General features: G+C 41.4%; 1 protein-coding gene across 1 annotated transcript; it reads left to right on the top strand.

Moving 5' to 3' along the window:
• Window positions 1-1,812: 1,812 nt before the first annotated feature.
• On the top strand, window positions 1,813-2,820 carry TAS2R38 (taste 2 receptor member 38). The gene has a single exon (XM_065939746.1). The coding sequence runs from the start codon at window positions 1,813-1,815 to the stop codon at window positions 2,818-2,820; it is 1,008 nt and encodes a 335-aa protein (XP_065795818.1).
• Window positions 2,821-14,716: the final 11,896 nt, after the last annotated feature.

Below are 14,716 nucleotides of genomic sequence, written 5' to 3'. Positions count from 1 at the left end.
GACGTGGGTGGGTTGGATCCCTGGGTCTAGCAGATCCCCTGGAGGAGGGCACAGCAACCCACTCCAGTATTCTTGCCTGGAGAATCCCAGGAGGAACACGGTGGGCTATGGTCCATGGGGTTGTGAAGAGTCAGGCACAACTGAAGTGACATAGTGCACACACACAGGCCTGCATTAGCTTTAAGTCTGTACCTTTTCACCAACCTCTCCTTATTTCCATGCACTATTTGTCCTTCTCCGCCTGGCGCATTTCACTTAGCACAGCGTCCTCAAGGTCCATCCATGTTGTCCCACCTCACGGGATTTCCTTTTCTCATGCCTGAGTGAGATGCCATTGCATCCGTTCATCCATTAACAGACACTTGGGTTGCTGCCATATCTTGGCTCTTGTGAATAATGCCACAATGAACATGGGAGCATGGATATATCTTTGATATCCTCTCTCATTTCCTTTGGCTATATACTCAGAAGAGGAATTGCTGGATCCTATGATGGTTCTGTAACTAGCCCTGATCGACTGAACTTCATGGGCCAAGTGTTGGTCACTCAGTCGTGTCTGACTCTTTGTGACCCCATGGACTGTAGCCCACCAGGCTCCTCTGTCCATGGGATTCTCCAGGCAAGAACACTGGAGTGGGTTGCCATTAACCACAATCTCAGTCATGTTCCATGCATCAGTTCAGGTGGCCCCTCTGAGATAGGTGCTATTTTGATTGTCATCTCCGTTTCATATGAGATGAATGAAGAGGGTTCGGTCATTTGCCACATTTGCACAGAGAGGACGAAGCAGAGCCAGGCCTTAACCTGAAAGAGCTTGGTTCCAGAGCCCACACTGTCAACCCCAACACCCTTCGGATGAGGACATCAGAGAAAAGAAGTAGGTCCTGATTATCTACCCAGGACCACTAGGTCGCTGTGAAAACTCAGCTGATGTGATGAGGAAGATGGGGGCCCTAAAGGTTTGAACAGAGCAATGACGTGATCTTAGTTACATGCTAACAGGATCACGACTGCCGGTTTGTAGAAAGTGTGGTGTGGGAGTAGGGGTGGGAAGCAGAGAGGGCAGTTGCAAGACTTCGGCAATGATCCAGGCCAGATATTCCCCCCTCCCCCTCTCTTCGTAGTAAGATGCCGCCTTGTTCATGTTACTGGTCCTCTTGCCAAGCATGGTACCTGGCATAATGATGATGGCTGAATGAAGTCTTTGGTGACGGCAGTCATACTAGTCAAACGGCAGAGGAACCATGCAACCATGCATGCACTTGTCCATATTAAAAGCGTAGTCTGTGATCAGAGTCACCCTCAAGGGTGATGGAAGGCATGCAAATGGAAAGAGGCACTGTTTCAAACCTCAGTTCACAGAGAATATATGCTTTGCCTGCCGTCAGTTTACTGAAAACCCATAAACAAATTCTACTCTCTTCTCCACTCATGGGCGCCCAGGTGGACATGCAAAACTGGGTTTGGGAAGTCAAGATCCTATCTTGTTTGCATCCCTGATGTCATGCCATGGCTCTCTGGGAAGGCTGTTATTACAGAATACCTGGGTTTATTCAAAGCTTCTGCATCACCCAAGAGACAAAACCATCATTCTTCTGCTCTCACGATGAGCATTTGTGTGTATCCAAGGGATATTCTAAAGAAGTACTGTGCCTCTAAATTGACTGTCTGAACTTTTGATGCACTCACCTTGGGATAAATCTGGACCAAGAGCTGATGCCTTGTAAAGGAAGGTCCTGACTTAGCACACAAACGTACTTTCTCTCCTGGACGGTACATGAGTCTTAGATTAGCCAAGTCAGAAGCAGCATCATGGTGACTCTGACTCACATTGGATCTGTGCCCTCCGAAGTCAGGAATGCATTTCTGTTCTTTTCAGTCCTGCAGTTTGCAGTAGGGATCCTGGTCAATGCCTTCATTTTCTTGGTGAATTTCCGGGACCTGGTGAGGAGGCAGCCACTGAGCCACTGTGATCTCGTCCTGTTGAGTCTCAGCCTCACCCGGCTTGTCCTGCACGGGCTGCTCCTTCTGAAGGCCATCCAGCTTACTCATTTCCAGCGGCTAAAAGACCCACTGAGCTTCAGCTACCAGACCATCATCGTACTCTGGATGATCGTCAACCAAGCCGGCCTCTGGTTCGCCACGTGCCTTAGTCTCCTCTACTGCTCCAAGATTGTCCGTTTCTCTCACGCCTTCCTGCTCCGTGCGGCAAGCTGGATCTCCAGAAAGATCCCCCAGATGCTTCTGAGTTCTATGGTTCTCTCCTGTGTCTGCACTCTCCTCTGCTTATGGGACTTTTTTAGTGGATCTCATTTCTCAGTTGTAACTAGGCTACTCACGAATAACAGTACTGAACTCAATTTGAACATTGCAAAACTCGGTTTCTTTCATTCCTTCCTCTTCTGCAGCCTGGCGTCCATCCCTTCTTTCTCGCTTTTCCTGGTTTCCTCTGGGGTGCTGGTGTTCTCCCTGGGGAGGCACGTGAGGATGATGAGGGCCAAAACCGGAGGCTCTCGGGACCCCAGCCTGGAGGCTCATACCCGGGCGCTCAGGTCTCTCGTCTCTTTCTTCTGCCTGTATGTGCTGTCACTCTGCGCCGCCTTATTCTCGATGCCGTTGCTGACGCTGTGGCACAGCAAGGCCGGGGTGATGGTCTGCGTGGGGATAATGGCAGCCTGTCCCTCGGGACATGCAGTCATCCTGATCTCAGGGAATGCCAAGCTGAGGAGGGCTGTGGACACCATTCTGCTTTGGGCTCAGAGCAGCCTCAGGGTAAGGGTGGACCACAAGACAGATCCCAGGATGTCAGATCTGTGTTGAGAGCAGACAGGAAATGGGTCCTGCATGGCCATGCCTCTGATTGTTCACAAAGCCTTCAGAAACCCACTCCAATTTCTTCTGTAAAATCTAACTCCAAGTCTCTCTACATCCATGGGCCCATCCACAGTAGAATAAAACAATGAAAGCTCTACACATGGCGTAGGCAAGTAGGATGGCATTGATTGCCTAGGTTTCTCTTGACAGAAAGTGGTGTTAGTCACTCAGTCATGACCAACTGTTTGCAATCCCATGGACTGTAGCCCGCCAGGCTCCTCGGTCCACGGAGTTCCCCAGGCAAGAATACTAGAGCCGGTAGCCATTCCCTTCTCCAGGGGATCTTCCTGACCCAGGGATAAAACCCAGGTCTTCTGCATTGCAGGCAGGTTCTTTACCATCTGAATCACCAGGGAACCCTTTAAAAATGAACAAAATAGAGAAGCAAAGTACTCAGCGTAAATGTTCTGCATACTATAGCTTACTAGTGCTTGGTATGACCCACACCATGAGAAATCACCTCTTATGAAATGATATCTACATTCCAAGGGAGCATGGTTGGCTTTTCACATGACGGCTATTTCTTCAAATAGATGCAAGTATGATATTTGAACATTTTCACTACCTTGCCAATGATATTATCCTCCTCAAACTCCACAATTTTCATGGAAACATAAAATATGAAAAGACAAACACGGAAGAACAGCGATGTCATCACTTCAGTTTCAAGAGGTACTACATCAAATCTCCTACAGGAACCAGAGGATGGGTCATTTTGTCTGAAAGTGCACTTATTCAGAAATGTATATTCAACCTGCTCTATAATGGGAGATAAAAAGGAAGATACTTGCTCAGTGGGGTGTCCTGGATGCAAAGCCTGTCTCTGCCTTCTGACTCTATTCCACTTGAGGCCAGTACCAAGCACTGGTCAGTCTAGTTGGGGAACCTGCCAAAATAATCTCCCTGAAAAGCATGTTTGTGGAGACCAGCATTCTCTGTCTGCCTGCACAGAAGCCTAGCCAGGAAGTCTTGCCTCGAATCAGATCCTAAATGGCTCAGTAGAGAGACAGGTATACCAATATAGATCTTTACAGGCTTCAGAGCATAATCCAGCCCTTCTCCAAAGGTTCGATAGAATCTGCCTGTGAAGCCATTTGGTCTTGGACTATCCCACTACTGGCACATACCCTGAGAAAATCATAATTCAAAAGACACATGTACCCCAGTGTTTATTGCAGCACTTTTCACAATAGCCAAGGCGTGGAGACAACCTAAATGTCCAACAGCAGATAAACAGATGAAGAAGACGTGGCACAGGTGTCCAATGAGTTATTACTCAGCCGTGAAAAGGAATGAGACTGGGTCATTCACAGAGATGTGGGTGGACCTGCAGTCTGTCGCACAGAGTAAAGTAAGTCAGAAAGAGAAAAACAAATGCCAGATATTAATGCATATATGTGGACTCTAGAAAATGGTACAGATGCACCTATTTCCAGGGCAGGAATACAGACACAGATGTAGAGAACAAACGTGTGGGCACAGTGGGGGAGGGAGAGGATGGGACAAACTGGGACGGCAGGACTGACTGATATACACTACCATGTGTAAAATAGATAACCAAAGTTATCCTGTGTGTGAAAGTCGCTCAGTTGTGTCTGACTCTTTGCGACCCCATGGACTATACAGTCCGTGGTATTCTCCAGCCCAGAATACTGGAGTGGGTAGCCTTTCCCTTCTCCAGGGGATCTTCCCAACCCAGAGATCAAACCCAGGTCTCCTACATCGCAGGCGGATTCTTTACCAGCTGAGCCACAAGGAAGCCCTAGGTTTCCCTCAAAGACAGCGGTCCCCACTCTTGGCTACACATGAGGGGAGCTTTCAAAATCTCAATGGCTAGGTCACACACTAGGCTGATTAAATCAAATCTCTGGAGGTAGAACCCAGGCAGCATTTTTTTAAGGATCCCAGGATGACCAGGGTACAACCAATGTTGTGACCCCCTGTTCCAGTCGCTCTTATTATTGAGCAGTCCGATGTGATCCTTCAACTGAACTGACTGGGACCTTTTAATTCCACCTTCCCCTGGAGGACTTGGAGGATTATGAAAGAGAACGATAAAGGACATCCTTTCTTATTTTTCTTCCTCTTGTTTTGCCTAAACTCTCTCTGGACAGGTCTCCATTACATCTTACTGCTCTCCACAGCTTTTTTAGCATTATATTTTGACATAATCTTAAAGTTGCAAGAATTTCCATATACCCTTTATCCAGATGTACTCATTTCTTTCATTTGCCCATTTCTCTCTCCTCTCCTTGCCACCATTCCAATCCAAAAATATAGGGTTCACTGTAGTCTTCCTCTTTTATATATTCATAATGCCTTTAGCCATAAGAAATGCCTTCCATTTATGTTCAGTATATTTGCCCATTTGCGTACATATAGAATACAGAAAAAGTGGTTTCAGAATTTCTATCCTATAACACTGCAGAAGCAAAATAACAAGAGTTCAGTAACTATTTGCAGAATTTTTTTCATTTTTAGGCAAAATTTATATACAGCAATATGCACAGGTATTAAATGTAAAACTTGGTAAGGCTTGATAAATATGTACCTACTTACATGTATATATATTCACGTAACCAATACCTCAAATATAATATATAATATTTCCATCATAACAGAAAGTTCCAGTATTCCTCTTCCAATAAATCTCCACCCACCATGGGCAACCACTGTACTAATTTCTTCACAGTTTATTTCTTCCCATGGATGAGTTTTGTCTGTTCTTATATGGAATCATGTGGTTTGGACTCTTGTTTTGCTACTTTCACTCCACATAATACCTTTGAGATTCATCCTTAATAGTATGTGAGTCATAAATTGTCTATCTACTTTTGATGATCACTTGCATTGTTCACACTGTGGAACTACTATGAATAAACATTCTTGAATCCACCTTTTGGTGACCGCAGTTCTCATTTCTCTTAGATAAATTCCTAGGAGTGGAATTACTGTGTCATAAAGTTGATGTGCATTTATCTTTACAAGACACTGCTACAGAGTTTTCCAGAGTGAATCTAGCATTTCAGGTTCCCATCAATGGTGCAGGAGACTTGTTCTACATTTCCACCAACATTTGGTATTGTCGATCTTTTTTAATTTGGGCCATTCTAGTAGAGGTGAATGGTATCTCACTGTGGTTTTAATTTGCATTTCCCTGACAACTAGTATTTGCTTTTCTCTGGCTTATTTCACAAATGCAACAAGGCAAAATGGTTGTCTGAGGAGGCCTTACAAATAGCTGAGAAAAGAAGAGAAGCTAAAGGCAAAGGAGAAAAGGAAAAATATACCCATTTGAATGCAGAGGTCCAAAGAACAGCAAGAAGAGATAAGAAAGCCTTCCTCAGTGATCAATGCAAAGAAATAGGGGAAAACAATAGAATGGGAAAGACTAGAGATCCCTCCAAGAAAATTAGAGATACCAAAGATGGATACAATAAAGGACAGAAATGATATGTACCTAACAGAAGCAAAAGATATTAAGAAGAGGTGGCAAAAATACACGGAGGAACTATACAAAAAAGATCCTCAAGAACCAGATGGTCATGATGGTGTGATCACTCACCTAGAGCCAGACATCCTGGAATGCGAAGTCAAGTGGCCTTAGGAAGCATCACTACAAGCAAAGCTAGTGGAGGTGATGGATTCCAGTTGAGCTGTTTCAAATCCTAAAAGGTGATGTTCTGAAAGTGCTACACTCAATATGCAAGCAAATTTGGAAAACTCAACAGTAGCCACAGGACTGGAAAAGGTCAGTTTTCATTCCAATCCCAAAGAAAGGCAATGCCAAAGAATGCTCAAACTACCACACAGTTGCACTCATATCACACACTAGCAAAGTAATACTCAAAATTCTCCAAGCCAGGCTTCAACAGCATGTGAACTGTGAACTTCCAGATGTTCAAGCTGGATTTAGAAAAGGCAGAGGAACCAGAGATCAAATTGCCAACATCCGCTGTATCATCAAAAAAGCAAGAGAGTTCCAGAAAAGCATCTGCTTTATTGACTATGGCAAAGCCTTTGACTGTGTGGATCACAACAAACTGTGGAAAATTCTTAAACAGATGGGAACACCAGACCACCTGATCTGCCTCCTGAGAAATCTGTATGCAGGTCAAGAAACAACAGTTAGAACCCGGTGTGGAACAACAGACTGGTTCCAGATCAGGAAAGGAGTATATCAAGGCTGTATATTGTCACCCTGTTTATTTAAGTTATATGCAGAGTGCATCATGAGAAACGCTGGACTGGATGAAGCACAAGCTGGAATCAAGATTGCCAGGAGAAATATCAATAACCTCAGATATGCAGATGACACCACCCTTATGACAGAAAGTGAAGCAGAACTAAAGAGCCTCTTGATGAAAGTGAAAGAGGAGAGTGAAAAAGTTGGCTTAAAACTGAACTTCAGAAAACTAAGATCATGGCATCCAGTCCCATCATTTCATGGCAAATAGATGGGGAAAAAGCGGAAACAGTGGCAGACTTTATTTTTGGGAGCTCCAAAATCATTCTAGATGGTGACTGTAGCCATGAAATTAAAGGATACTTGTTCCTTGGAAGAAAAGTTATGACAAATCTAGACAGCTTGTTAAAAAGCAGAGACATTACTTTGCCAACAAAGGTCTGTCTAGTCAAAGCTGTGATTTTTCCAGTAGTCGTGTATGGATGTGAGAATTAGACTATAAAGAAAGCTGAGCACCGATGAATTGACGCTTTTGAATACTGTGGTGTTGGAGAAGACTCTTGAGAGTCCCTTGGACTGCAAGGAGATCCAACCAGTCCATCCTAAAGGAAATCAGTCCTGAATATTCATTGGAAGGACTGATGCTGATGTTGAAACTCCAATTCTTTGGCCACCTGATGTGAAGAACTGACTCTTTTGAAAAGACCCTGATGCTGGGAAAGATTGAAGGCAGGAGGAGAAGGGGGTGACAGGGGATGAGATGGTTGGATGGCATTACCAACACAATGGACATAAATTTGAGTAAACTCGGGGTGTTGGTGATGGACAGGGAGTCCTGGCGTGCTGTGGTCCATGGGATTGCAAAGAGTCAGACATGACTGAGTGACTGAACTGAACAGAACTGAACATCCCTCAGGTCCGTCTATGCTGTTATGAATGGCAAATGGCAAGATGGCAAGATTTTCTTCTTTCTCACCGCTGAATATTATATATATATATATATATACACATATATATATACACACACACATACACACACACACTCACATGTATGTGTATACACACACACACACACCTATCTTCCTTATGTATTCATTTGTCAATGAACACTTAGGCTGTTTTCACATTTTGGCTGTGGTGAATAACGCTGCAATGAGCATAGGAGTGCCCACATCTGTCTAAGATACTAATTTCATTTCTTTCACAATATACACCCAGAAGTAGGATCACTGGATCATATGAGAGTCCTATGGGGCTTCCCAGGTAGCTCAGTGGTAAAGAATCCACCAGTCAATGCAGGAGAGGCAGGCTCTACCCATGGATCAGGAAGATCCCCTGGAAAAGGAAATAGCAACCCACTCCAGGATTCTTGCCTGGAAAGTCCCATGGATAGAGGAGCCTGCTGGGCTACAGTCAATGGGGTCACAAAAGAGTGGGGCATGACTAAGTGACTAGATGACAACAACGAGAGAGTCCTATTTTTAACTTTTCAAGGAATGTTCCCAGTTTTCCATAGCGGCTATGCTAATTTGCATTCCCATCAACAGAGCACAAAGGATCTTTTTCTTCACATCTTCATTAGATATTGTTATCACTTATTGTTTTAATCACAGCCATTCTAATATGTGTGAGGTGATACCTCATTTTGGTTTTGACTTGCATTTCCCTAATGATTAGTGTACAAGTAGGTCAAGGTCAGGTTGTAGAGCTAAGCTCAAGAGCTAAGGTTTGTTAGTGTCAATGATTATGTGTTAGTTACTGATTCGTATCTGACTTTTTGTGACCCCATGGACTGCAGCACACCAGGCTCCTCCATCCATGGAATTCTCCAAGCAAGAACACGGGAGTGGGTTGCCATTTCCTTCTCCAGTTAATGATTACAATGGAAACTTAAATAGGGAAGTGACATGATCATAACGATGATTTTATAAAGTTTTGTCTGATAGCATTTTCTAGTATTGATTAGAAGGGTGAAGGGTGAAGATTAGAAAGGTGAAGGTTTCAGACCATTTGCACTCCAACTGCAGTGAAAGATTTAGACTAGGATGGGGGTGGTGGGAATGGAGAGGTGAAATAGATGTAACAGAGCTTTTGAAAAACATCATCAACTAGGGTCTTCATATGGTGTTTGACCAAGAAGGAAGTGTCAAGGAGGCTTTCAGTGTCTGAGTATGCTGCAATATGACATAATGACTAACAAAAATAAAGAAGTTGATAAAGGAAGTTGGATTTAGTTTGTGGAAAATGGTAAATATGGTTTGGAACTTATTGCAACTGAATTGACATCATGTCACCTACTTGGAAACACTAGCAGAGTCTTGGAAATGAAGAACTAAAATTCAGTTTAGGGGACAAAACTAGAAATAGACACATGGTCATCCAAGGAGAAGCCAGTTTGGAAAAACATAAATTTTAAATGGGGTTATAAATGTAGATGGAAAATGTTGGCAAGGTTGGAGGCCATGAAGTTCTGGAAGCAGCAAGTGGGCAAGAGGTAATGAGGGTGGTTGGAATAGGCCAGGTGTGTGTGTGTGTGTGCGCACTTGTATGTGTGTGTGTGTGCACACATGTGTGTGTGTGTGCGCGCACATGTATGTGTGTGTGTGCATGTGCCTTCCCAGCACCTTCCTTCTTCTGAGAACAACCACTTCCATCTTGGGATAACTGCTCCTCACGCTCCAGTTAGACTGTTTACCATGATCCTGCCCCTGACCATATTTGATGGGTCTTCATCATCTGACAGGCCCATCAATGTCTACCTTTGGGATTTTTCTAACTTGATCCAAGAAAAATTTGTAAGACATGAAGTACAGCAGCTTCTCACGGCTATGATTCCTGCTGTATTTCCTATCACAAGAGAAGGTTAGTAGAGACAAGAGATGGATATGACAAGACCTAGTTTTATCTGATTCTTGATGTTCCAGAAGCTCAGATATATCCTTGCTTTGCTTTGGTTTCATTGTGTGATCCTTTGACATATGTCATGAGCCAATACATACCCCTTTTGCCTAAACTAGTTTGAAGTTCTTTCACTTGCCACTAAAAGACCTATGATACAATGAGTATCATAAATGGAAGAGGAGGATGTGATTGGTGAGTTCAAACATTCAATGTAATGTTTCATTTCCTGGATTAGGAGATAGCTGTTTAATACATTATTCGTTATCTTTTTTGTACATCTGAAATATGACACGATATATTGGGTTGGTCAAAAATTTCATTTGGGTTTTCCTGCAAGAGGTTATGCAAAAATCTGAATGAACTTTCTGGCCAACACAATAGTTTTTAAAAGAATGCATCAAAGACTTGACATTACATGTCATCTAAGTACTCTGAATACTTTGCTGGGGCATTCACATGGAGACACACCACTGTAATTGGATTTACTCTGTCCTACAAAAAGTCTGATTTGGGAAAACTCATATAGCACTAAATAATCTAGTTTCACTTTCTCTGCCAAAAGTAGTTATCAGAAATGAAACAAATGATATGAAATAAATTTCTAAGGCTATAAAAATTAATTTTCATTATATGTTCTCCAATTTCAAAATTATTGGACAAATGTTCTATTCATATTTAGAAGAATCTATACTTCTAAAGAACTATTTTCCATGTACGAAGCAGAATGCAGTTAAATATGACTCCTAGTTAAAAGGATTCAAGGATAAATTCTGTACCTTACATCTCAATGCACAATGTAACTTGAAAACACAATCCACAAAAGAAAAAGCATTATGCTTTTAGTTCCAAAGATATAGCAATTAAATATTTTAATGTTCAATTTGTATTTTTTCAATGAATTTAAAATATCATCGCCAGTATCATGTATTTGTGTTATGTATTCAGCTGAGTAAAAATTAAAAGTTTCATATAGTTCTGGCAAGTGTTTGTCTTATGCCTGATTAACTTCACACATTATATTCATTGTCAAGAACCTAAAGGTTTTTGAGTTTGTAAACTGCTTGTTTATAAACCACAACACTATAAAAATAGGTAAAGGAAAGATGCACTTCTCCACTCAAAAGGAGGGAGAAAGATCTCTTGAGACTTATCTTTAGCAGAATTACATACAATATCCATCACCCAACAAAATGATGAAATTTGTGGCTTAATGTATACCTCTAATGCAGTTAATTCGCTGTTTGCACCAGCTAAAACCACAAAATGTGTAGGTCTTACCTTTACAACTGTTTATCTGGTCAATTCAAAAGTTTTTTAAAGCAAAGGAATTGTGTTTCTCAAAAATGATTTCAATTTCGATCTAAACACAGAAATTGTCACATTTAAAAAACATTTTCTTGCAGTTTATGCTTTACAATTTTCCAAAATCTTAAGACCATCTGTTAGCAAAGACACTTCAGGTTTTCTTCTCTTGAGTCAATTTTGATGTATTGTGTCATGATTTATCTATTTTATCAAAGTTAAAAACTTTAATGGCTTAAATTTGTGGTATTTTCTTATCATATTTCACAGAGTGTAAAATGGCATTGGTTTTAGAATACATCCTTATTTTACACACCACTAAGGAAGACAAATTCAAAGCTACCAGTTAAGCAATGCTTTCTTATCATTGACTACAATAAATCTTAAATCCAGAAATGTCATGTGGAAAGCAACGTGCTTCTCCAAGTCAATGAAATATGGTAATTTTTAAATCTCAGTGTATGTGTTTCTTTGTTTAATTTTCAATGTGCTTAGTAGATGCATGGAGTACAATGGACTATTGTGTTATGAATAGCTTGACCTCATGCAAAACCCTGGTTTTGTGTAGTTCTAGGCCTTTCTAGAGTGTCTGGCACACAGCTTTAGTGACCACATCCATGAATATTTTAGCACGGTGTGTTTCCTGACAAATGAGGTGGTGAGTAGGCTTCAGTTCCGTGCCATTGTGAAATGTTGCCACAGCGGTTTGAATTAAGTAATAAGTCTGGCTTTGACACATACCATCACAGAATATACCCCTAGTCATGCTTACTAACTGGACCTTTCTACAGAAAAACATCAAAGTTTTTCTTAGTACACAGATCATTTCTTGATGTTGTAGACATCAACGGTGCCATTTTAATAAATTCATTGTCTGCATTAAGTTTTCAATCAATACAAGTAAATATATCTAGCTACTTGGAATTATTATTTATACCTTTGCTTCATCCATGGCAATTATAACACACCACAGATTATTTAATTCCTTTCCTGGAAGTTCTAGCTTAGTTGGTAAAGGATCCTCCTGCAATGCAGGAGACCCCAGTTTGATTCCTGGGTTGGGAAGATCCCCTGAAGAAGGGATAGTTTACCCACTCTAGTATTCTTGGGCTTCCCTGGTGGCTCAGCTGGTAAAGAATCCACCTGCAATGTGGGAGACCTGGGTTCGATCCCTGGGTTGGGAAGATCCCCTGGAGAAGTGAAAGGCTACCCACTCCAGTATTCTGGCCTGGAGAACTCATGAACTGAATAGCACGACTGAGCGACTTTCACTTTCCAGCGAGTTCTCAGCCAATATTCTAAGTGACAGTATTCCTGACTATAATATATTCATGAGTGTTTGATTCTGTTTAAGCCACATAATGTCGCCTTCACTCCATAGACAATCTGTCAGAAATCTGTCATCTGTAAAGGATTTTATGACCACTTTTTCACAAAAGCATTTGGGAAACCTGTTTTGTTTGCATTCAGAAATCAACTGTGGCAATTCTAGTTCTTCCTGTTAACTGCGTTTTCATCATATGTCTTTTCTATAGAGCAGTTGTTCCTTAATTGGTTTTATAACTGTCTCCAGTTTTATTCTTTGGCAAAGACACATAAAATATTGTTTACTTTTCACAAAAATGAAACATATTCTCTCCCATTTTTCTGCAAGCATGTAGATTCTTTATTCTTCCTTTTGTTTTCCCTCTTTCAATAGAGAAATGACTTTAAACAACACTTGCTATACCCCCGGGGGGAGGGGGGCGGGGAACAAACAGCTACGTGAGCATGACAATAGTGGGTAACTGGACTCCTCCCAATGAGATGAAGACTAGGTGCAGAGGAGTGAGCCCTCACCCTCGACCCAGCCAACCGCTGCCCCGAGGGAACATAATCTCAGCAGTGTCGGATCTTCTCAATACTTAGGTGGCTATAGAGATCTCTAAAACTTCAAAATGTTCATTCAAATTGCGTTCTGCTTATCAAACAAAATATCGCTGCAATCTGGGGGCCCCCAGTTTGCAATCTCTGCTACCAGTTTGCAGCCTCTCCTTAATGGGATATGAGAGAGCATTTTTCTGTTTGAGCAGAAAAGAAATAAGGAACCGAGAGAAAGAACCCTGAGATAAACTCCTAAGAAGGTGCTATTTAGGTTGAATAACTCAGAATTTTGTTGTAATGCTGAGTAGGGGATATACATGTATGTGTCACTGATTCACTTTGCTGTACAGTAGAAATTAATACAACATCGTAAAACTACTCCAGTAAAAATTAATTTTTTAAAAAGATGAATGCAATGCTGGACTAGTATACACCGCAGTATAGTACTGCAGAGTTCTGAAAGCTGCTGAATTTCCAAACTATAGAGGAGGGTAGACACTTCCGTGCTACTAAGCTTCCTATTGGTTGTCCCCATGTCTGGGGACCACAGAGAGGCTCCAAGAGCTCCTGGTATGGAGAGAGTGGGGGGGTGGGTGGAACCCATGAGTAATTATAAGTTAAATTCTTTATTGCACTTGACATATTATTAGTTCCTAAATCACAATGTTCAGAACCTTAAATATTGATTTAAGGTTTTCTGGGACCTAGAATTCTTGAACAAAAATATAAAAAAATAGTATTTTACTTCTTTCTTAGGTTTTCCTATCTAGAAGCCTCTAGAATACATTTTACCTATTTTTTCTTAATTTAAAGAAATCACCAGAATTATGCAGGTTTGAATCTATTTTCACGGATTTTGCCTAACTTTCAGCTTTTCTGATTATATTTTCTCCCACAATTTCTTTGATTATTGCTGCTGTTTATTCAGTTTTCATGTTTTCTCTTTTGCAGACCACAACATATGTACCTGATCTGCTAGATCAGACATCACACCTCTCTTTCTTTCTCCTTTAATCACATTTACTACTTTTGGCATTTGTTTATTAATTTCATTATATTAAGTGATTTTCTTTTCAGTGTTCTCTAAACTCTGAATGAAAACATAAGTGAGATGCTTTCCAACATTTCCTATGTCTTATCACCAACTCAATGGACATAAACTTGAGCGAACTGTGGGAGAAAGTGGAGGACAGGGAAGCCTGGCGTGCTTTAGTCCATGGGATCACAAAGAGCTGGACACAACTTAATGATTGAACAGCAACAACAATAATGACTTTATTTCAGACAGTCATTGAATCTTTTTTTCATAATGCTCACCTTATTTTGAGTTATTATATTCTCACACATCCATTGATTTTTTTTTTTTGCTACATATTAAACTTTGAAATAGGAAGTTAGGGAGCTTTCCCCAACATTCAAACGTGTGATGGAACTAGATAGATATTGGAAGTGTTAAATATTTTAAGATCTAATGAAGGAAGATAGGGGAAGTATTTTATTTTCTCTGGTTCTGTTTTGCCAGGCTACAGATAACCTGAGCAGAAAAGTCTGATCACTGAACACAGTGTTTCTTCTGCCTGATGCTGTGAC

This window comes from Muntiacus reevesi, chromosome 6 (assembly GCF_963930625.1).
Source record: "Muntiacus reevesi chromosome 6, mMunRee1.1, whole genome shotgun sequence".
Classification (NCBI taxonomy): domain Eukaryota; kingdom Metazoa; phylum Chordata; class Mammalia; order Artiodactyla; family Cervidae; genus Muntiacus; species Muntiacus reevesi.
Note: the sequence above shows the minus strand (reverse complement) of the source record. Positions and strands in the feature narration are given on the sequence as shown.

Bases quoted from the DNA above. Each gene is read 5' to 3' on its own strand.
- TAS2R38 (XM_065939746.1), top strand. From the start codon at position 1,813: ATGGTGACTCTGACTCACATTGGATCTGTGCCCTCCGAAGTCAGGAAT.